The following is a 23,940-nucleotide window of genomic DNA, read 5'->3' as shown; positions in this document are numbered from 1 at the left end:
TTATATAAAAGAAATACAGTTTTTGAAGCAACTCAATTTTTTTTTCAATCTTAATAAAACATCAGCTACATGATTGGGTAACGTGCTGAGATGGGTAAAGGAAGGAGCTATATGAAAATATCTGTTAGGGTCATTGATGTATTTTATTTAGAAACGTAGCGAAAATTTGAACATAATACAATACAAATATTTGTATATGTTAATACCGCACAACCGTCCGCAGCCAGTTACGCTATGGCATCCCCAAATGTAGTATATTGAGAGGCTGGAGGTAGTGAGGGAGGGAAAGAGATGGAGGGAAAGAGATGGAAAGAGAATGGTAGGTAAGTACCTTACTATTCAGATCTCGTCACCGAACACGGCTAAAGCCATTTCAAATATCTGGTAGTCTTGCACAAGGGTAATACTGAGAGTATTTTTCTTGAGACCGTCTAATAAAATTTAAAGTTTAGCTATGGTTAGGTTGGGTTTGGTTAGATTAGTTAAACGAACTTTTATCAAATTTTGAAAGATATTTTGTAAGTGAAGTGGCCACCCTAAAGGTCTGTACGAACGCGCGGCCACACTACGCTCTCGATCCACGCCACATAGGGGGACACCCTGGTGAACACGTGCAACTTGCAGTCGTTGCTGGGGAAGGCATACAATCCGCTCAGAAGGTAGGTGCAGGCCACTCTGTTAGACGCGTACTGCTGCAAGGCGGTACCGCTGACTACCTGCAATAAAATATCGATCAAACGCTTGCAATGAATAAGGCAGAAGGAATTACACATACCAAAATTATACGAGATAAAATTACACTTGTTAAGATTACACGTGCTAAAAATATACCTGTTAAAATTGCACGTGATAAAATTACACGTTTTAAAATAACACGTGCTAAAATTACACATACCAAAATTACATGTGCTAAAATTACAGGTGCTTAAATTATACCTGTTAAAATTGCACGTGATAAAATTACATGTTTTAAAATAACACGTGCCAAAATTACAAGTGCTAAAATTACATGTGCTAAAATTAGACGTGCTTAAATTATACCTGTTAAAATTGCACGTGATAAAATTACACGTTTTAAAATAACACGTGTTAAAATTACACATACCAAAATTACATGTGCTAAAATTACACGTGCTTAAATTACGTGATAAAAAGACGCATTTCAAAAAACGTGAAAACATGAAACAAAGTAAAAAGCGTGAAAAATGATATATATGTAAAATTTATATCGTCAAAATAACACCGAAACAAACGAGCACAAAAAAATGTTAAAACTGATGGAAAACTCGCTAAAAATTTCAACAGAGCAAATCTAAGGGCCAGTTATTTCACAGAATTTGAAAGTTCTGTGATAGTTTTATCCATGTTCTCTTGCTATTTCTCAGTACCTAGATCATAACAGAACTCGAATAAGCCTTTAACACATAACTTGATTTTTTTAAAATTTTGTGATATAACTCGTTCTACGACGGTTAACGTTACTTCTACACTATCAAACCTCCAGAGGAACTATGCAACTATTGAAAAAAGAATAAATGCCGCGGACGGGAATCCAACCCGCAGCTTCCGATTGCCGGTCAGCTGCGCGGATTTGGAATAAGCCGACGTAGCTTCGTGGTTAAGCGTTAGACGTCACCCTAGTGACTTATGGCAAGCCTTGACGTGTGTCACGACTCACATATGACCGTGGGAATCACAAATTGACTCGCGAAGTATTCCAATCATGAGAGGGTTAATGTTTTGAAGAGATCAACTGATTTCGGATGAATAAGTCCAAAGCTGGACGCCAAAAAACTCAGATGAGACATATATTTATATATAGACACAGGGATCGGTTCTGTCTTCGACTTTGTTTTTGTTGCACGTCAATGACGTTTTGACATGTGCACCGATTCATTGCTACGCGGATGACATTACAGTTCATGATAGCTTTTTGTTTGACAAGCCCCCAAAGGGCACACAAACTCGGCTCGGAGGGCTTTGAAGCAGAGAATGGACGGTTATCTCGAGAGTATTTCCTCCTGGGGTAAAAATAATCTCGTCGAATTTAATGTTTCAAAGACCCAATCCTGTCTGATTACGTCTAAAAGGGATCCAAATGATAATCTAGTCTCCTTCACCGGAAGCAATCTTCCGAACAGGCCTTCCATTGATATGCTTGGTGTAACTATAAGTGACCAGCTCAGGTACGTTGGCTCCATCGAAGCCAGAGTAAAGTTGGCCTCTCAGAAGCTGGGCGTACTGTACAGGGCCCGCAGATACTTTAATAGTACACTGCTGTGTACTTTAACTGCTGACCCTGTACAAATCGCAAGTGCGCCCTACTGTCGAATTTGGCAGCCATCTCTGGTCCGGAGCCCCTAAATACCTGAAAAAACCCTTGACTCTGTGCAAAAACGGGCGGTCCGTTTGATAGATTCCCCAATCTTAACAAACGGACTGCAATCTTTAGAGCACAGGCGTCAGGTAGGTATGCTGTCCTTGTTCTATCGGTATTACAATGGAAGATGCTCTGAGGAACTAGCGTCATTGATCCCTTCGGCACCGGTGCGTAGTCGGGATACACGCCAAACGCGCGCCCAACATTTGACATTTGTCACATGAGAACGGGTTGCTTCTACGATTCGTTCTTAAGTTCAACAGCTCGGCTGTGGAACGAGTTGCCGGCCTCTGTGTTTCCTCCCTCCTACAACATGGGACTCTTCAAGACCCATGTTTACTCCTTCCTCTCCACAAAAAGACCCTCCACACAGCATCCCCTAAGATGACATAGGCCCTGAGGGAAATTATTTTCTTCAGGGCCTCCTGAAGAAAATAATAAGTGGAGTTAATATAAAAAAAAAATATATATATATATTTACCCCACACGATCCTCCCTTGATTTTCACTTTGGTGCAGATGTGAGCAGATTCCTTTACTCCGTCCGGGAGCCAGGTTCCTGCGGAAATTTTCTCTGAACACTCTTCTTGGGACACCCTATCCATGGGCCACTGTAATTGGAAAATATATTATATTAAGCGCCCAGGGTTTAGCACGGTACATCGATAAAACCCTATATTAATACGATATTTACTAAATACGTCATCTATGTTCAGTAATCTATATTTGCGAGCACAGTCAGAATATGATTCCGACAGTTGGTAGACAAAAGCCGCTACTTCTAGCGTGGTCTTCAAGGCGTCAGATAAGCTAAGAGTTCCATGATAACTCATCAAAATGACACTTATCAAATTCAACACACCTTTAAAGTGTGAAATAAATTCATTAAAAGTGATGTAACAAAAACTAAGTTAAATAGTTACATATTTATGTATATATATACGCCTAACAAGGCTTTTACATAGAAGTGATACATGATGCAGTGTACATAGGAGAATATCTGTAGTATACAGGAGATACTGACAGTAAATAGATGTAATCTATTGTAAAGTAGGTACAAAATACACAATTACAATACAAGTATAATTAGAAATAATTAAATAAAAACTAAATATTAGGTAATATTAGTAAAGCGTAAGAGTAACATAAATATAAGACAAAAAATTAAAACTAATTTACCAACGCTACTCTAATTTGTAGGATTCAATAAGGATTTTAAGTTTCAAGCCTAATCAGTAATGGTATCATAACTCCATTGTGAACTAATTTCTCACCTTTAGGAAGCCTCCATAACCAGTGTAATCCCACCCAGTCAGAACTAGTCCATCATCGGACAAGGAGGTACCAGTGTGAAGACAAGCGGGTAGAACAAACTTCGATAGAACCACCCTAAAATCACATCGGGATCAAAATTTGAATTTTTGATTTGAATTTCTGAGAAACAATTGGGCCTTAGAGTCTAGTGTTTATATAGAACTCAAGCATTCTAGGGAATTTACTCTCCGGCAATACACGGAGAAAAATGAGTATGGGTGATTTATTAAAACCTGTTAAAAACGTGATGGCAAGCCAATTCCTAATAAAATATTGGTACATTCAGAATAAATTGGAATTCTGGAAGCTTTTTTATAATATATTACACACTTTAAATTTAATTTAAAATTAAAAGTTTAAATTAACCTCGTTAAATTTTAACCGAGGTGGAAATGGGTTTCATCACTCAAGATGATTTTTCGATGGAATTCTAATAATTGATAATAGTGAATAGTAATAATTTCAATGCGTTGTTGAAGTGTGTATCGTTCCATTTTTATTAATGGCGTAGTTTCTACTTGTCAAATGTCAAAAAATGACAGCTTGTAATGTTTTCGCCTTTTCCCCATTTTCTTTTATTTTTATTTGTTTAAAACAATATAAAATTTTCTTCTCTCTTGGCTATGACCGATATTTAATTTTTTCTCTAAGGCTTTGCATATGTGTTCGCAGGGATGGAAAATTCCTCCCCTACAACACATAAGCCTCCATGAAAATTGGACCCTTTTCTTTGATATCTACAGAAAGCTACTTAAAGCTCTCTTGTACTATATATCTTCATAGACATATGTACTCAACTAATTAATACGTTATTTACGAACTTGAACGCAAATATTTCCGTATTTATATTGTAATTAAATTCCATCAAACGTTGTGTAATTTTTTTGATTTATGATATAGGATTTTAATTACATTCATTTTTGTGGTAACCCCCTTGGTTCTGATCGAGGTGTTGAGTTTCACAATTTAATTGGTCTTTCCATTGCAAACCTAGACTTAAATGAATTCCCTGAATGAGCTAACTTTCCTAATGTAATTATTCTGATTCCCTGCACCCTAAAAAAGTCGTAGTTAAACGCTGATAAAAGATATTATACATGTTTATTTGGACAGGTAATTAAATATAACTCAAATGGTTAATTGTTAGTAAATTTGATTTTGGTAAACTCTTGTGTCTGTCTGGCGCCACTCCTTTATGATTCTGCTGCTATAAGGTACATGTAAAGATTGATTTAGTAGGTTAATGTAATTAGTTAATTGCATATTTGACGAACTCGGAATAGCCCATTTGCTGGCATAATTTGGCTCCAAATCCTCCTGCAAGTAAACGAGATGATCGTGAGTCAACAAGAAATTTGCACAATCCTTTGACACGGCTCTTTGATTGATACCTAAGTTATCGCGTCCCAAAAAGCCTTCCACGTCATCATGTACAGCATTCAAGCTTCCCCTCGAGTCCCGATACCCCCAAATTCCGACCCCTCCTTGGACTACAATTTACTTAGGGCGAACCGGTTTCGTCCTATATACAATCATATACTCACGGTTGGTGTGGACTTACGGGTCGTGAATCCTCATTCCACGTTTAAGAGAAAATGCGAGGGTGGTCTATAAGACCTAAAATGCAAGCTGTATGCAGGTCCGCATTCTCCAGTAAACAGTACATACGAATAAATATATGTATACATACAGTTTGGGAAAGGTTTATAACTCACAATACGAGGCTATCTACCTCGCATCCCGAGCTCGGATCTCGCGCCAAGAACTCTGCGAAGCTCTAGGTCTGGTAACCGAATATATACGTACTAATAAGGTGATACTAATAAATACTAGTAGAATAAGGTCATATTTGATAGTTTGTTTTGGAGAGCTATCGAACTCCAGGCTTTTGTTTGTTTGGTTTTGACGTTTTTATTTAAGAGAATCGCCATCTCTATTGGATTTGGTTAATGGTCTTGTTATAGGAGCGACCACTGCCTCCTATTGATGAACTGTATTTAAATTTTACCTCCAGGGTTCAACATTAATTTTTGTTCATCCTATCCCGTGATTTTCCAATTGTTTCAAGTGGTTGATTGCCACATTAGAGAGTACTCGACCCTCAAATATCTCAGGCAACTGATGGGGTTTTGTATGAGCACCCAATCAATAAAATTCAAATGTTTCGTATAATTATTCGATATAAATCTGGCTAACCCGTGATTTTTCAATTGTCGATTGTGAATGATAAGTATTTGTAAGCACGCAGCTTCCAGCTGTTTCAGGTAACTAATAAAACTGTGCGATTATCTAATCAATGGTATTCAAATGTTTCATGTAATTTTTTGATATAAATCTGGCTAACCCGTGATTTCTCAATTGTCGTTTGTGATTGATAAGTATTTGAGAACACGCATCTCCCAGCTGTTTCGGGTAATTAATAAAATCCTTCGTGACTAACTAATTATGGCCAAGGTCGTTTTCAAACTATGCGGTTGACCCAATTCTCCAGTGATCCTTTGTTTTGTAAACAAATAATATAAACATCTCCTGACACACTAACCTAAATGTGAGATTTGTTTATTTTAAAATTCCTTAGAAGTCATTTGTGCCTCTTTACTTTTATTGCGCACTATTTATTAAAATATTTTTAAATCCTTTATTGAAGTTAAGCTATTTATTTCATTTCCCGAATTTAGTAAATTTACTAGGTTTAATTGAAGAATAAATATACATATATAAGTACACATATCTCGATTATCAAAATATGTTAACTAAGAGTACATATATTAATAAATAAATATAAAATATATGATTCTACATAGTCTGGAATATTAATAAATACATATTTTCCTTTTCAATAATATAGATATATCCTCGGGTAGGTATTAAAAATCGCTACCATTTCGATGCTTCGATTAATAAATAAAATACATATATATAATTACATTACTCATATATATATTCTTTATATACAATATTTTACTTTACTTTTATATAGATAAATATATATACAAATATACAATATACATATATTAATGTGTAATTCTTTGTTTTGTTGTTTTAATTTAATATTCAATTGATATACTTCCACTTCACAGCCCTTCTGTGTCTCCTGGGACCTGAAAATTATTTATAAAAGGAGAACTCACCCACGTCAAGGTATTTCCGGTCGGGTAGTACACAACAACCTTGATGAAGAAATCCTACCTAATTAATTGTATTTTTCAACTAATTTCAAAATAAATCTTTTCGACTATTTATTCCTATTTAATATTTTATTCTCGCTTGAATCGTATAAATTAGCTGATATTTAATTTTTCTTCCGAACGAAATCCTAATTCAGAAAACCCGTTGATTTAATAACACCTTTCTAGTTTAGGCTTTTGAATGATAGCTGTTTCAAATTCTTTTTCGAAATGATAGACTGATGATTAAAATTCCGGTTAAAACGACAAACACTTTTAACACTGTCGCTATACGCACGATGGATTTTAATTGAACAATTTATTAATTCTAAATTTCTTTTTATATATTTTTAAAAGAAAATTTTTTCGAATTGCGCAGACTTTTAATTATCTCGATTCTTAAAATTAATTTCTTTTCCGAACTGTTAATTTTAGAACAAAGGTTTGAGCATTTGTTATTATTTCTTTTCGAACTGTCTAGATTGTGTTTATTTTAAACTAAGACGTAAATATTTATTACTATTATTATTTTTACACAAAATTATAATCTATTTTTAAATATCAATACGCGATCACGTTCACTTTAGATTAACGATAACAAACTCTTAAATTTAATTTGAATGTTTTCACTTTGAATGAAATAATTATTTTTAAATTTTTAATTAATTCACAATTCACTTTTTGCACTTCACTTAACACTTTTAAGCACTGAGTTTAAATTATATTTATTTTCACTGTTTAACCAAATTAAACTGATTTAACAAAACTTCACTGGTGGGGTTTTCAGAATTTAGAAACTGAATTTAAGACTTTTTACAAAACTTTCTAAGTCCAGGGACTTGTTCAGAATTTAACACTTAGATTATTTCACTAGAATTTTACCAATAGACGTAGTACTGCCACGTAACAACTTTTCAAACCCTCGGCGCGACTGCCTCCTGACTGATGAGTTCCATCTTTTATACCCCTCTCAGGTTCCAAAAGACGTATCTGAATTTCCTTTGGTAATCAATTCTATCTTTTACCAACTCGCAAATCCGAACATCCCTCCCATCAATATCGATTGTGGTTCCATAAGATGTTCTGCTTTCCGGCTCAAGGCGGTGTTCAGTTTCCATCTCACAAATCTAAGTCGATAGGGTCCGAATCAGGTAAGTCTGTGTTAATCGCCCAAGCTCCCTTTGTCCTCTGTTCATACAAAAATGTAGTTAGAATCTCATGATTTTGCGTTCCTTTTTTTTCTCAATTCGCGATAGGTCCGTCCTCAATAACATATATACAGATCTCAATTTTATGCATCTCGTGCGAAAATTGTTTAAATCCATGTCGAAATCTTTACTACGCATTTTTGAATTTCGATTTGTTTAAATTCTACTTAATTTTATTGTTACTTATATGAGCTTTTCCACTTCCACTCGTACTTTCTATCTCCATGACGCAGATTTGAGTTTTTCCTTTATCTTTGAATTTTATTTTTATCCGCGACGTTTTCTTGCACAAATTCTTCTTGATTCTTATGTCATTTCTCATAACTCTTATAATTACTCATTTTCCAAGTCGTATTTATTAATTTCACGGATAAATTCGAATTGTATCACTTTTTTCCACTTGGATTATTCTTTATCTCCGTTCTTTACCCTTCCTTTTATCTTTTCTCCACTTTTCCCGATGTGTGTAGTCTGCTGGGAAATTTCATACTTCATTTATTATTAATTAATATATAGTTTTCCACACTTCCATGGGAGATATACCTAATTAGACTCTGGGATATCTGTCATTTTTATTGCCTGACCCAATCTCCGCCCAATTTTCTATCTTTCTCATACCAGGATTCACATAAAACATATGCATTGACATCTGTTTATGTTTAAAATTTTGGTACTAGACTCGTAAATTTAGTTTAATTTCAAACCTATTAATTTTAATCTCTTTTGTCTAATCTAAATACTTCCATAAGGTCCACGTTAAAGTTAATCGCTTTTCTAATCGTTTATTACCTTAACGTAAATAAAAATCATGTTCGGATTTTGATTGTTTATCCTTCAAAATATACATGAGACCGCCAACCTTTTATCTTGTTTCGATCCCTCCGTAATATTGGGTAACTCTAATATATATCTAACCTAATAATTATGTAAAATGTCTACTTTTCCTGAATCTAATCTATCGCTATTATGTTTAGTTTTACTGTCTTCTTCTGCTACTCGATTTTCACGTCCCTAGAACCTTCGTAGCAGTCCAAAATCTCTGTATTATCCTTCCATTCGGTCGCCGCACTTTTCTAAAATGTCTATTTTTTTTGCGAGATTTTCATTCAAAATTGATTTACCAATATGTCCGTTTCATCTTAAATTGATAACGATTAATTTCCATTGTTTCCAAAACTCTCACCTCTCTTTAGTACGATTTTTATCGAACATGACACCCTCCTTCTATCATAAATAATTGTACTACAGTTGAAAATTCTGCCAGTGATTTTCCTTCGCTTTTCCCGTCCTTTTTTTTATACTATCACGTTTATAATTTTTTTCATTGCATTTTTGTGTGTGCGCTTTACAACTTGTAAGACTTCCAAGCACCCGATTTCAATGGTTCGATACCCCATAAACGTCTCAGTTATTGTAAACATTTCCAGGAGTTTGTCACCTTGAAAGTCGATGTTGACCCTAAAGTGCGTTCACCTCTAATTTCTGTGGGAAAGAAGAAGCCATTAATTATCTTTTTTAATGTCGGGTCCAAGGTTCAATCCTTTGTCTTTCGTAGACACACCCCCCTTCGTTCACTGATTGGTTACTCAAAATTTTATAGCTCTTTGTTCAGATCTATTGGTTGACAAAATTCAATTTTTATTTATAGGCCTGGGAAAGGGGAAGTACCAGTCGTCCTAGACGATTTTACGACCTCTCTGGAAAGTCCCGGAACCTAGATTTAATTTCAACTATTACAGGTGTCTACTGCAAGCAAGCTGGATCAATTCTTTCTCCGCCAGATGTCGTTAGCATGTCCGTTTTCATAAATAATTTGCATATTTTTTTGCAGCTATGGTTTATCTGTTTTTTTTCACTGTGATTTAAAGCCTTTCATCACAAGCTTCAAAAGTAACATCTACCGAAATAGCGGGCTATTCAAAATAACACCTCTTATTGGAAAACCCTGTATATATTATTTTAAATTAATAAATTATGAACTAACACAAATTAATGAAATGGAATTAACTTGCGCACGTCGGGATTTGAATCAGCGACTTTCGGATTGCTATTCGAGAGCCTTACCCTTCGACTACAAGAGTAAGATAATGGATGCGGAATTAGATTTCACAATCCAAATTTAACAAATGTAAATTAGGTTATGAAAATTCAGAATTCATATTAACAACATACCATTAAAAAAATTTTGAAAAAATTAAATTAATTTTTACCTTATTAAACAAGTGTTTTATTAAATTTCTTCACAATTTAAGCTTAATTATTAAGTGTTTTTTTTATATTCGCGCGCTCCCTCTAACATTCATGTTAACATATATATCCCTCTCAAACCATCTTCTTTTCAAATGCTTACTACGGAGCCTTAAGGCGATGCCATACGTAGTAATGCAAAATCATGTATCTTTGGTTTGAAAATTTGGTCGCCTAGAAATGTTTCAGATGCTTTAATTAAATACTGCGAGTAGAATACATTTTGGCCTTTGCAATAATCGAGTATTTTTTAGATAAGTCTTTTTATAAGCCCAGAAAAAAATAATTTAAATGCCTATGAAAACTGCTTTAAAGTTCAAAATCTCCTACTTACGAACCCGTTTTCGGTTATAATTTTATTGTATAATGTGGCAAATTAAATTATTTATAAAATGATTAAAAAAAATTAAATATTTATGCCTGAACATCCACAAAATAAAATAAAAGGCACTTTTTAGCCATGTTTTTTTTGCATAAATCAAAACAGGTAGATGGTGTTAAGCGGGAATTTAAACCTTATCGCCATCTACGTAAGGGTTGTTATTGATAGTGGCTCAATTTAAAATATTTAACGACGTAGTGCATCGCCTTAATCACTTGGTGATGGATGTTGTCCTTATTGTTCATCGATTTTAAATTAAAATATCGGAAAAACTTTGGTAGAAAACTGAGGTATAAAATAGAACTCTGGTTCCCGTCCCCGGAATTTTGGTGTAGCATTAAAACTTACCTTTTCGTCAATTGCACCAATCCAACAAATGTGTATGACAAGGAGCTATTGTAATCGGGATGCGATACGGTTCTGTATACGGAATACGTATTGGATAAAACGGGAGAACCGGACTCCCAACCGCCCACAGTTGCAAAAGTTGGCTTGCTGGAAAAAAAATATAACAATTTAAATTAAACTTTCACACAAAAAGCATTTTATGGTAACACACGATTAGAATTTGAATAAAATAATTTTGATTGGAAACCCTCACGTTGTAGTCGGCATAGGACATTGTCGAAGTAGTATAACAAGTTAAAATTCAACACTAAACGTTTAATTTATTTATTGACGCCCTATTGGGCTTTTAAGTACATAAACATTACAAATTTCATTTTAGCAACAGTATAAAACAAAGAATAGAAAATCGAAATAAAATATAATGATTTCTCAAACGTTATTTACATTTAAAAAGTGGTGGACTAATTTGGCTTTAAATGTATTGAAATTTAAATTAAATATGTCAGCGACATCACTTAGTTCATTGCCCAACCTATGTATTCTTTCTAACACAGAATTCATAGCGAAGTTATTGTTGTAGAATAAAATATTCCGTCTAGTACCTTTTTTTTTTTAGGTATATGTAAAGATAGCAAGTTTATAGTGTCAGGGCAGTCCAACCTTGAATGAACAATTTATATAATAAAAGAAGATCAAATATTTTTCGCCTTTCAGATAATTTCGATAAGTTAAGTATACTGCGTAAATTGACATAATTGATTTCAATAATAGGAATACCAATTTTGAAATTAATAAAACGTAAAAATTTATTTTGAATTTTTTCAATTTGTAAACAATGAGAGTTGAAATGAGGACACCAAATGGTTGCATTGTATTCAACCTGACTTCTAACCAGAGACGTGTATAGTAATTTTGTAGTTTTTATGTTATTAAAGTCTTTAGCGATTCTGAGAATAAATCCAAGCATTTGTAATCCCTTACTGGTAATGCTATTAATTTGATTCAAGAAGCGTAATTTGGAGTCAAAGATAACTCCAAGGTAATTGAATTCAAAAACTCTTTTTAGATTGGCATTGTTAATTGAGTAGTCGAAAAATAAAGGGGTTTTAGATCTATGGAAACTGATCGTTTGGCATTTGTTGATATTAAGATGTAATTTGTTTACGATGCACCATTCATAAAGTTTATTTAAGTTCATTTGTAGAGTTAAACAATCAGAAGAATTACCGATTGATTTAAACATCTTTAGATCGTCGGCGAATAGAAGAAAGTGAATATTATCGAAAATTAGTGAAATGTCATTAATAAATAGTAGGAAAAGAATTGGTCCTAGGTGGGAACCTTGGGGGACCCCACTGAAGGCAAAAAAAGTGTAAGAAGTTGTGGAGGTAATTTTTACAGATAATTTTTTGTATGATAAGTAACTTCTAAGCCATTCGAGAAAGTTGCCGCTTATTCCCAAGTGTTCTAATTTTTCCATTAAAATGCGATGAGAAACAGTATCAAAGGCTTTGCTAAAGTCAGTATAAATTGTATCAACTTGAAGACCCTTGGACAGTGCTTAGAGAAATAAAATTTTCGTAAAGCAATAAGTTAGATGACGTAGATCTGTCTGGCATAAAACCATGTTGAAATGTTGATATAATTGGTTTAATTTGATGCATGATTTTACTTAATATAATCTTTTCTAAAAGTTTAGGTAGTGATGACATAATACATATGGGTCTATAATTTTCAATTTTCAATAAAGCTACTTTTCCAAATAAATAAATTTAGTAGGATAAAGGGAAAATTTGACATAATAACAAGGATATTGGTCTACAATACATACAATATAGCATCCCATCTGAATTACTGCACAAGTGTAATCTTTCTGAGTAATAAAACCCTAATTAAGAGAATGGAAATACTTCAGAACAGAGGCCAAGAGGTCAATACTGTGTTGTAGCAGGTACACCAGGATAAAAACCATGCAATGCCAACTCAATCTCTTAAGTGTGTGGCAAACGATTAGTTTACAATACCTTAGTGTTTAAAAAATAAAAATTTACCGGATTATATAGGGTTTTCCAATAAGAGGTGTTATGTGTATTTAATTCCGGCCATAACATGATTTTTTATGGCCGGAATTGGATGGTATTGATCTGGACAACGTTTAATTTCAACAAGACGGCGCTACGTGCCACACAAGCAACGAAACCATTGATCTTTTACGATTGAATATCAAAATAATACCTTTTATTGGAAAACCCTGTATTTAATAGTACAAAAAACGGCGATTTTAAAGTAATTTAATAATTTTTACATAAATCCTTATGAAATATCCTTTAATCGATCAAATGTAGGTGTATTCAAAGGCTCTCTAGAACTATAATCACTTATATGTCTCTATATTACAATTGGGAGATATAATCTTTTGAAAGAGGGAGAGGAAATTTCCAAACCATACACTGAAATTGATTGTATATCAGAAAGCTTCATTGGGTAAGTTACAAGCTATAAGTCTACGATTTAAGTCACTAGTTATAATTAGAAATCTTAGTTATAAGCCAATTATATTAATTATATTATATGTTTATTAGTACAGCGCCCTTGAAGTGATTTTTCACAAAAACGGCGCTTTACAAATCAGTCAAAAATTATTAAAAATAATATTTTTTTATTAATCTCTTAGGATGGTTCAGGGTGTACCGAAATCGCTGGGTTTATACAGAATGTCCCGTAAAAATACTTTCATTACCCACTGACCACGCGCTAATTTATTAAGAATCTTTTCAAATTATTAGTAATCTGGTGAAAAACGGGATTACAGGCCATTAACGAATTAATTGATTAGAATCCTGATAAACTTTAAATAATATATCAATGTTTTGTCACAATCTCGGAAAACGTATTCATAAAAATCCTAACATTTTCGCATTTCGTCATTAATATTAGGTACACAAGTACATTAACACGTGTTCAGATATTATTACAAATTTACTAAAAGCTTACCCCGAAGCGGCCTGCAGTCCTGTTTTTAACTAGATTATCAATAATTTCAAGAGATTTTTAATAGATCAAAAATACTGGATGGATTCAGAAAAAACTGCAAAAGTTTTTTTTAGAATTTTTTTTTTTTTAATTCCTTTATTTTTCCCAATTTTTACATTAATTACATACAATATTATATAAATCAATAAGAATAATGGGAACCCACTAAGGCGCAGCCTGTGCGTGGGTAATATATTTAAGTTATTATTTTATTGTACCTAGAAATAAACAAATTGTGGGCATATAAAATAAAAACAAGATTACATTTTGTATAAGCGTTTTGTATAAAAAGTGTTTATAATAGTGTATAGTGAAGTTATAAGTGTTTATTGTAATATATGTAATATATATGGTGAATATTTTATGAGAAACATAAATTGATACAAATTAAATAAAAGAAGTTTCAACTGCTGTGTCGAAAAGCCATAATTTTAATTCTTTTAAATATTGAGGAAGTTTAGTTATCACTTGAATATTTTTCGGTAAAAGATTGAAAGTACGAGGTCCAATGAAACTGCAGTGTGTTTGCATTTGTTTTGTGTTCGTTTGGGGAGTATAAAATACATTATTATTTCTAATGTTGGTTCTGTTTTCATTTATTTCGAATTTATTTTTGTTTTTAAAGATGTATTTCATAGTTTGCAAAATAAATAGTTTACGGAGACAGAATAGTTTAGATTCTTTGTATAACTCATCCGTTGAAAATGTTCTTTTCCGACTATACATAACTTTGATGATATAATTTTGAATTATTTGTAAAGGTTTGATATGTGCATTAAGCGCACCGCCCCATCCTATTATTCCGTATATGAGTGATGATTGCACCAAAGAAAAATAAATAATTTTCAGTTTTTCAACATTGAGCACTTCTTTTAGTCTGTAAAATGTGTATGTAAGATATCTTAATTTACAGACGGTATTATTAATTTGTGACTGCCAATTTAATTTTGCATCAATAACAATACCTAAATATTTAATCTTTTCAACTTTTCCGAGTTCAAAGCAAGATGAGCATATTTCTTGATTACAGTTAACGTTATGTATTCGAATTTTAAGGTTATTGGGGGGTTTATTTTTACTATTTTTAGAAAAGGTTAGGTAAAATGTTTTATTATAGTTTAAGAAGAGTCTATTACTTTCTAGCCATGATGAGACATATGTAATACATTTTGTTGCCTTCAAAAAAGTTTCAGGCCAGGATTTTCCATTCACTATTATTACTGTATCATCTGCGTAAGATACAATTTTACCAGGGATTATAACATCACATAAATCGTTTATGTATATTAGAAAGAGAATTGGACCAAGCACAGTTCCCTGTGGTACTCCATTTTTTATTCCTGTTTCAGTACTATAAAAATCCCCTATTTTTGTTTTTTGTTTTCTGTCTTTGAGATAGCTAGTAAGAATTTTTAGTGTATCATTTTTTAAACCTATTTGATTCATTTTTTTAATAAGTAGATTGTGATTTACCGTATCAAAAGCTTTTCTTAAGTCTAGGAATATAGCTAAACTCTTTTTATTTTGATCAACAGATGTGTATAATTTTTTAGTCAGATCGAATATTGCATCTTCAGTGCTTAGTTTTGTTCTGAAGCCATATTGATTTTGGGACAGAATTTTGTTTTGTTCTAGGTAATTCATTATTCTATTTTTGATACATTTTTCAAATATTTTTGAGAGGTTTGAGACCAAGGAAATAGGTCTGTAGTTGTCTAATATGTGCGTTTCTCCTGATTTGTGAATTGGTATTATGATAGAGGTTTTTAATTGTTCGGGAAAATGTCCCTCTTTTAGGATATATTAAAAATATGTAGCAATGGAGTTAAAATGTAATGTTTTATTTTTTTAGTGTGTTACCTGATAAACCATCAATTCCTGTAGAATTTGTTGATTTTAGACCGTCAATGTGTTTATCAATTTCATCTGTTGTGATGGGTGAAAAATATTCTAAGGAGTTAATTGAATCGTTAGTTGAGTCTAAGTGTAAAGATGAGTCTACGGGTATTGTATTATCAACTTTGCTAGAAGATTCAAGTATTTGATCTACTACATTTGTAAAAAAGTTGTTAAAGTTTTCTGCAATAGTCGATTTGTCAGTTATAATATTTTCATTTATTATAATCTCATTGACATCGGTTGATACTTTTTTTTTTTGTTCGTGATTTCATTAATAATATTCCATGTTTTTTTGGTATCATTTTTTGCACTATCAATTTTTTCACAATAATACTTCTTTTTGCAATTTCTTATTAACCTATTTAGTAAATTTCTGTACATTAAATATTTCGTTTTCATGAAAGGCATAATTCTTGTGTTATTTTTTTGACAGGCTTTTTGATAATTTAACATCTCTTTGTATAATTTATCTCTTTGTTTGATAGAGATTATTAGTCCTACAGTGATCCAAGGCTTAATTTTTTATAATTTCTCTTAGCGATGACAATTTTATTTGTACTCTTGGAAATATAAGCTTCTAGAGTTTTATAAAATAATTCTAATGCTGAATTTGGGTTAGCTATTGATAGTATGTTGTCCCATTTTTCTGAATGAAGTAAATTGTTTAATGTGTTGTAATTAATTTCATTTATTTCAACACTGTTAGAGTATTCTTTTGAATTTGTGGTTAAGATGTTGTGTCCGTAGAATGTTGGGTAGTGGTCAGTAATGTTTGTTTTTAGAGTTGAAGATTTAGTTATAATGTGTTTGTGTGTTTTGATAAATATGTGATCTAGAGTCGTGGAATTATTTAGATTTTCTCTTGTTGGTGAGTTTATGTATGATTGATATCCTGCATAAGACAAACAATCTAAGTATTCATTTGAACATTTTGTTCTTTTGTTGTTTTCATTAATGTTTATATTAATATCACCAGTTAATATTGAAAAGTTAAAGTTATTTCTGTTTGTCATTTTTATAAGTGAATTAAGTTCATTATTGAATAGAGATTCATTTAAGGAAGGTGATCTATAGATAGCTAATAGCAAATAAGTGCAATTACTATGGGTAAATGTTAATTTAATTGCGTTAGCTGTTTTAAAGTCTAGAATTTCGAAGGCAGGTTTTTTAAGACAATTTTTTATAAATAAAGTGATTCCATCGTGACCAGTATGTTTACATTCGGATGAAATAGTTACATATCCTGGCAAGTTATAGGGAATTACTTCTTTCATTTGCGTTTCTGTTAAAATGACAATACTAGGAGAAAAATCAAGACTATCGAGAAGAATACAAAGCTCATCAAAGTGCCTTCTTAAGCTTCTAATATTCATATTAAGAATTGAAAAGTTAACGTCCTTAAAGTGATTATTTAGTTCACTAGTGTTTTTACAAATGTAATTTTCATACAAAAAAATTTCATCAGACATTTTGATGGATATAAGTAATTTTCACATGCAATGCGGTTAGATGGTCCTTTATTCTGAAGGGATGTCATTTGGCTGCCTTATATGGATGATTGGAGCTGTTTTATCTTTTCTCATCATAACGTTACCGTTTTTCGCCCAGATGAATTTGTAGCCGAGTCTTGAGGATTTCGCCAGAAACAGGAGGTGTTTATTTAGTTGCGTTAATTGTTCGTTTATGAAAATTTTGTTATCTTCCGGAAAATTTATATTTTTAGTGTACAAGACACCATATTTTCTTTTTTGGTCGATGATTTTGTCTTTTGTTTCTTTGTTTTGGAATGATACAATTAAGGCTGGATATTTGTTTAAAGGGTTTCTGTTTCTGATACGATATATATTTGTTATTTTTGATGAATCCATTTCGCATTTGATGGTTTCCATAATATTATTGACTATTTTTGGTAAGTTTTCATTTTCTTTAAAAGGAATACCTTGTATCTCAATGTTATTTTGTTTGTGTAATTGTTCCAGTTTGTTTATTTGCTGTTTTATTTCGTTGTTTTATGATTGCAGTTGTTTGATCAGTGTATCTTTCTTTTTATTATTTTCTTCATATTCATCAATTTTATTGCAATAAAATTCTACAGATTTCTTAAGATCTCTTAGTTCATTTTTAATTTGTTCTCTAAAAGATTTCATCAATTGTTCCGATAAATCTTCAAACTTTTTTTCCATGAATTTAAATATTTTATTTGTGTTGTTGTAGAGTCGCTAGATGGTGTTTTTTTGGTGGTTTTCTTTAGCTTGCTCGTTTTAATGTATTTGATAAAATTCACTAGATGGCGTTACACTTATATTATTATAGTTTTTGATTATTATTTTTTCTTTTATTTAAAAAAAAGTTGCTTTAAGTAGGGAGCGAACTCAGCTCCTCCGCGACAATAGTGAGCGACGCTAAAGTTGCAATCCTCTACGCCACGGCCTATTTATCCGCAATCGTGATAATATTGGTACTAATATGTGATATTAGCCTGACAGTACAGTATTCGGTTTGCGCTAAATAACAATTGCGACAACACTTTCACTGAACACGACACAGATTTAAGATCACTTTAGGATACTGATCAGCGGGCGTTTTAATACAAGTACGCAATAAAAAGTTCACCACTGTTCCGCAGTTATATATTCACCAATATTTTTGGATTATTTCGGTAAATTAACTATTAAATATTGATCATTTATGCAGAGCGATTTTTAGCGTGCACGCACAGTTCGAATGTAGGTACTAGAAGTGATTCAATGATTCAACTTTCCATGATAAGGACATTTTCAGGGTTGTTTTTCCTCTCCCTTAAACCTTGGTTTTAATTAAAAAGAAGAAACTAATCAAAGACTTAAAATACATGTAGGATAACGAAAGATTTTTTAAATATTAATGTCGAGGGATCAGTAGGATTTATAGGCCCTGTTAGGAGTTCCACCGAGCCGAACCCTCTGATATGAAAATATCTGGAGTCGGTGAATTATTTTCCCATTTGATCTCTGATGAGTTGACTTGTTGTTCTTGTATTTATTTTGATTATATAATGCACTTGCATGATGTTGATTGACTAGATAATCATTTGTGGAAAAGTGTGTGGAAGGGTTTAGTTTTTCCTACGAGGAAGATTTAACCCGGACATAAAATCGGAAAAGATAAATCAAAGGTAAAGACTCACCTGACAAGGTTCAAGCACCACGAGTCAGTTAGGATCCACTCGTCACTGATAAGAGCGCCGATGCAATACCATTGAGGACTGCTTAAATCTCCATATGCCAGCCTTGCCTAAGAAAAACCAACATTTGAATTAATATTTATTATTCACAGCTAAAAAAGCCTTCAAACTTGAATTATTCACAATTAAAAAAAAAATATTTACCATTTCTATGTCATGTGTTTCTTACATCAATTAATTCTCAATTTTTCCCATTTACAACATGTCTTCATGTTCTTTTGAAAAAGACGTATGCATATCATAATTTCCTGTGTTCAATTCCTAGATATTTTGTTCCACGTATGTAGTTTGAGAGTTCTTAATGTTATTATCAATGATAAAATATAACAATTTGAAGTTTAACTCAATAAGTAATTATTCCATTATAAAAATATTTAATATTCATCCTAGATTTGTGAGAAAGTCAATAGATGTCGCATATTGAAAATAAAAATTGATACAGGGTTTTCCAATAAGAAGTGTTATTTTGAATAGCCCGCCATTTCGGTAGATGTTTCTTTTAAAGTTTTTTGACATTTGACAAGTAAAAACTACGCCATTAATAAAAATGGAACGATACACGCTTCAAAAACCCATTGAAATTATTAAAATTCACTTGAGTGAATCAAATGCGAATCATCTTGAGTGATGAGGCCCATTTCCACCCCGGTGGCTTCGTCAACAAGCAAAATTGTCGCATCTGGGGCTCGGAAAACCCAAGAGTTATTGTTGAAAAGCCTCTCTATCCTTAACGTGTGACTGTTTGGTGCGGTTTATGGTCCGGCGGAGTCATTGTACCTTACTTTTTCGAAAATGAGGCTGGAGCAACAGTTACGGTGAATGGATTGCGCTATCGAGAAATGATTAATGATTTTGTATGGCTGAAATTGAATGGTATTGATCTGGTCAACGTTTATTTTCAACAAGACGGCGCTACGTGCCACACAAGCAACGAAACCATTGATCTTTTACGATTGAATATCTTAAATAACACCTCTTATTGGAAAACCCTGCATATATATCCAAGACACTAGATAGATTACAATAAAATCCGGGGAAACACGTATAAAAATAGCAGCCAAAAATAAGCGTTAAGAAAATGAAGAGAGTTTTTAGTTGAAGTATGACACAGTTAAATATGACCAAAGAGAATAGAGTAGCCAGAGTAAGGCAGAGATTTTGGGTTCAACTCCTAGATGCGACTGAATGCTTTTCTATTTGACATTTTTCGTTTGAGAGTTGATGTTGATATGTCCCTAGGTATATACATGACTTGAATTCACAGAAAGACCAAAGCGAACACGTGCTCCAGCATTTGTCTCTGTGATTTTACACGCAGATGGAGGCGGCAGTTCGAATTATTAGACATTAAGTATTTAGTAAAGAGCCTGGCCGGAAATCGCAATAAAAATTTAGAAAGCCAACTCAAGCAATACACCCATTAGTCGGCAGATTTAGCTCTAGACCCTCATCAAGTCGTAATCCGAAATGGGTGTATTGTTAAACCAGCGTCCCGGCAATAAAAACCTTCGCCCAAGGCTAGGCCATATTGTAATTGTTTGAAAGCTTTGTACAAATGTCATTTTAGCATCTTTTAAAATAATAATAACGACTACGGTGAGAATGTCGATGCCAGCGCCATGGACTCAAGACAACGCACCGAAGTGGTGTAAAGCGGAACCACTTTAGTTCCAGCACCCCACGACAGGTGCGCTACGGTCGCCGCATTGCGCAGCTCAACACATTCCGCAACCAAAAACAGTATCCAGTACCCAGTCAGAGAGTGATCATCTCGCCTCCCCTTGGGGCGGCCGCCGAGGCGCCTCCGCCCAGGAGGCTGCCCTCTCGGCGGTCACGATCTCGCCTCAACAGCTGAAGACAGATTCCGCAACCAACAGTCCCGAGTCAAGAGTACCCAGTCAGACAGTCATCATCTCGCCCCCCTTGGGGCGGTCGCCGAGGGGCCTCCGCCCAGGAGGCTGCCCTCTCGACAGTCACAATCTCGCCTTTCGAGAGTCATCATCTCGCCCCCCCTTGGGGCGGTCGCCGAGGCGCCTCCGCCCAGGAGGCTGCCCTCTTGGCGGTCACGATCTCGCCTAGTTCTCGACACTTCACATTTCCGCACTCGACAGTCATCATCTTGGGAGTCATCAACCTGCTCTCCCTCTTGGAGCGGCGCCGAGGCAGCTGCCGACCAGGGAACTGCCCTAGCAGAAGTTACCGTCTCGCCTCCGCCGAGAAACTTCCTGCTCTCCCCCTTTGGAGCGGCACCGAGGCTCTTCCGACCAGGGAGCTGCCCTAGCAAAAGTTACCGTCTCGCCTCCGCCGAGAAACTTCCTGCTCTCCCCCTTGGAGCGGTGCCGAGGATTTTCCTACCCAGAAGCTGCCCACTCAGAATTCGCTGCCTGCCGACTCCGCCCTTCGGAGCCTTGGCCCAGGTTGAACAACTTCCGCCCTTCGGATCCAACCCAAGTTGCCGCTTGTGTTGTCGGTGATAAGTGCGAACGTGGAGATCCGTGATTCCAGAATCATCGTAAAGGGAAGTGTCTGCACAATTTTTGCATAATTATCTCGTAACGTGACCCAACGTTTAAGACAGTGAATGAAGATAATTTAGGATTAAGAAAAAGGACAATTAGTTTTAAGAATTAATTTTAAGAACTATCATTAAGCCTAGATTAAGACTAACCCTTCTTTATACATTTTATTAAATAAATTTTAAGAGTGTTTTGTAACTAAGTAACTTCTTTTTTTTGTACTCGTTCCTCCTTTTCTTTTACATGAATAATATTAATTATTAACTTCCCTTGAGTAGAGTTATAACAATGTTATATTATTGAATAAATATTACATGTTTTTACACTATTAAAAAATAACAATAAATACCATGTGTGGATACTCTCCGGGCACTAAAATAGCGTCGGTCTCATTCTTGTTTGGTACAGGGGGGCAGTTGTCTAATCGAGTCCATCCGTGTTCAGTCTCTTTGCAAGGGAAAACCCTGTCGGCCAGGCTAATGCAATCTGCAGGACACAAGGAAACCTTCAGAATAATATCGGATGGGATAGTCGTAGATAAATTATTATCCGGATTCGGTAGTTTCCGGCGGTTCGGCGTTAGAGCATTGGAGGTAGAATTGAACTAATTTGTAGTTAAAAAATGGACCCATTTCGTTCGCTTCGTGTTTCATTAAAATATGATGCATCAATAGTTATGTCTGAATTCACCAAAAATTTGTTGCAATTTTGAAAAAGGCAATTAAATTATTTATTTTTAAATGTCTCATTCTAGGTAGGTACTTTATCGCTTGTCTGAATTCTCCAAACTGGCACATTTATAATTTTGAAAATGACACTTAAATTGAAAGAAAAAAAATCTAGAGTTTATTGAACCGGAGTTGCAAACAGATACAGAGACACACAGCCGAAATTAGTATTTTTTAATAACTTCCTTGGGCACATCAAAAGTTTCGAAAAAGTTTTTTTTAACTAGTTCAGAACATCCGCCAATAGTTCCCTCTTACCTCAAAAAATTCTAAAGATATTGGTTTCCGTTCAAATTAGACCATTTTAGACCCAATTCAATGTTCTTTTTTGTTTCTTTCTTTAGCTTCGTAACAAAAACAGAAGTAAATATATATTATTGTAGAAAGCAATCACTTTGTGGTTTGACATATTTAATAAAATAAAATACTTTTTTGTTTTAAAACCACGATATTTATTAATTTAAGAACCTAGGTTCTTAAATTAATAAATATCGTGGTTTTAAAACAAAAAAGAAGTAAATATTATTATTTTTAAACCACTACGTGGCGTCGGAAACATCGTAATGGGTAGTGAAGGATTGTCATTACTGCCGGCAGACCACCGTCCGATGACCACTGTGACAAAAGTTAGAAACACAATTTCACATCTATGAATGGTATCTATGCATATACTGTTATGTTTGGTATATCTACGGTTGTTTGTTTTGACAGTTGGGTTAGTAAAATAATAATTAAATTGTCCTTCAATTCGCTCTCTGAATCGCAAGACATGATAAAGCTACGAATTACGTCCGCTGAAAAGTGGTTTCACTTAAAAGTATCATAAACAAATAAATATCAAATCAACCGTCGCACCTACGCGCTGCGTACTTATGTAAGAACGAGATACCCATAAATAAAGCACTCATAGCCATTGGTTTATAGTGATTGGTTTATTTATGGCCAGTGTACACTATGGCAATTTATGGTGTACACGTTGGCCTGCAAACGTAGTAATGCGTACGTTGACCTAATGTGTTTCTACGTTTACGATCGCATCTATTTCTTGTTTTTTTTTTCGTTTCTTGAACGTATTTTTTAATGTAATTTTATTTATTTTGTTTCAAAATTGTTTGTCATCAAAATTGCACCACCTACATGTAATAAATGAAGAAATAAAACCAGTATCTACTACTTGTTTGACAGATATGACTTCCGAACATGATTTGAATGCTGAATTAGTTCTGGAGGTGGAAAAATCTTCATTTAGATCTTCGTCGATAGAATCGATTATATCGTATTAATTCCACGGCTGCAAATGATCAAGTTCAGTAATTAAGGTAAATATCTCTGTGTAATTAAGGCCTTATGGGTGAAAACTAAATTTATAACTAAAATGGAAATAATAACTTACAGTCCCAGGCCATGTAGCCGGTTTCTTGAATGTTGACGATACCCGGCTTTAACGGGGGACAAGAGGAAGGACCACAACAAACAGTTTCATCCTCACAAGAACA

General features: G+C 33.8%; 1 protein-coding gene across 1 annotated transcript; it reads right to left on the bottom strand.

Annotated features, from left to right (window-relative positions):
• LOC149414323 (serine protease Hayan-like) lies at positions 1-23,940 on the bottom strand. The gene is made up of 7 exons (XM_089643989.1): positions 23,838-23,940; positions 22,066-22,202; positions 19,144-19,250; positions 11,046-11,192; positions 3,654-3,768; positions 2,862-2,990; positions 1-716 (listed from the first exon to the last, which is right to left on the bottom strand). Exons 1-7 carry the CDS (start codon positions 23,848-23,850, stop codon positions 537-539), a joined length of 828 nt encoding a protein of 275 aa, XP_089500115.1. The 5' UTR covers positions 23,851-23,940; the 3' UTR covers positions 1-536.

The sequence above is a fragment of the Hesperophylax consimilis genome, chromosome 20 (assembly GCF_061612785.1).
Source record: "Hesperophylax consimilis isolate HC1 chromosome 20, BYU_Hcon_1.0, whole genome shotgun sequence".
NCBI classification, from domain to species: Eukaryota; Metazoa; Arthropoda; class Insecta; order Trichoptera; family Limnephilidae; genus Hesperophylax; species Hesperophylax consimilis.
The sequence above is the reverse complement of the archived record's forward strand: the minus strand, read 5'-3'. Positions and strand labels throughout refer to the sequence as shown.

Bases quoted from the DNA above. Each gene is read 5' to 3' on its own strand.
- LOC149414323 (XM_089643989.1), bottom strand. The intron at 11,193-19,143 runs GTGAGTCTTTAC...TTTTTTTTCCAG, and splicing joins TGGTGCTTGAACCTTGTCAG to CAAGCCAACTTTTGCAACTG. The intron at 2,991-3,653 runs GTGAGAAATTAG...TTCCAATTACAG, and splicing joins GTTATGGAGGCTTCCTAAAG to TGGCCCATGGATAGGGTGTC.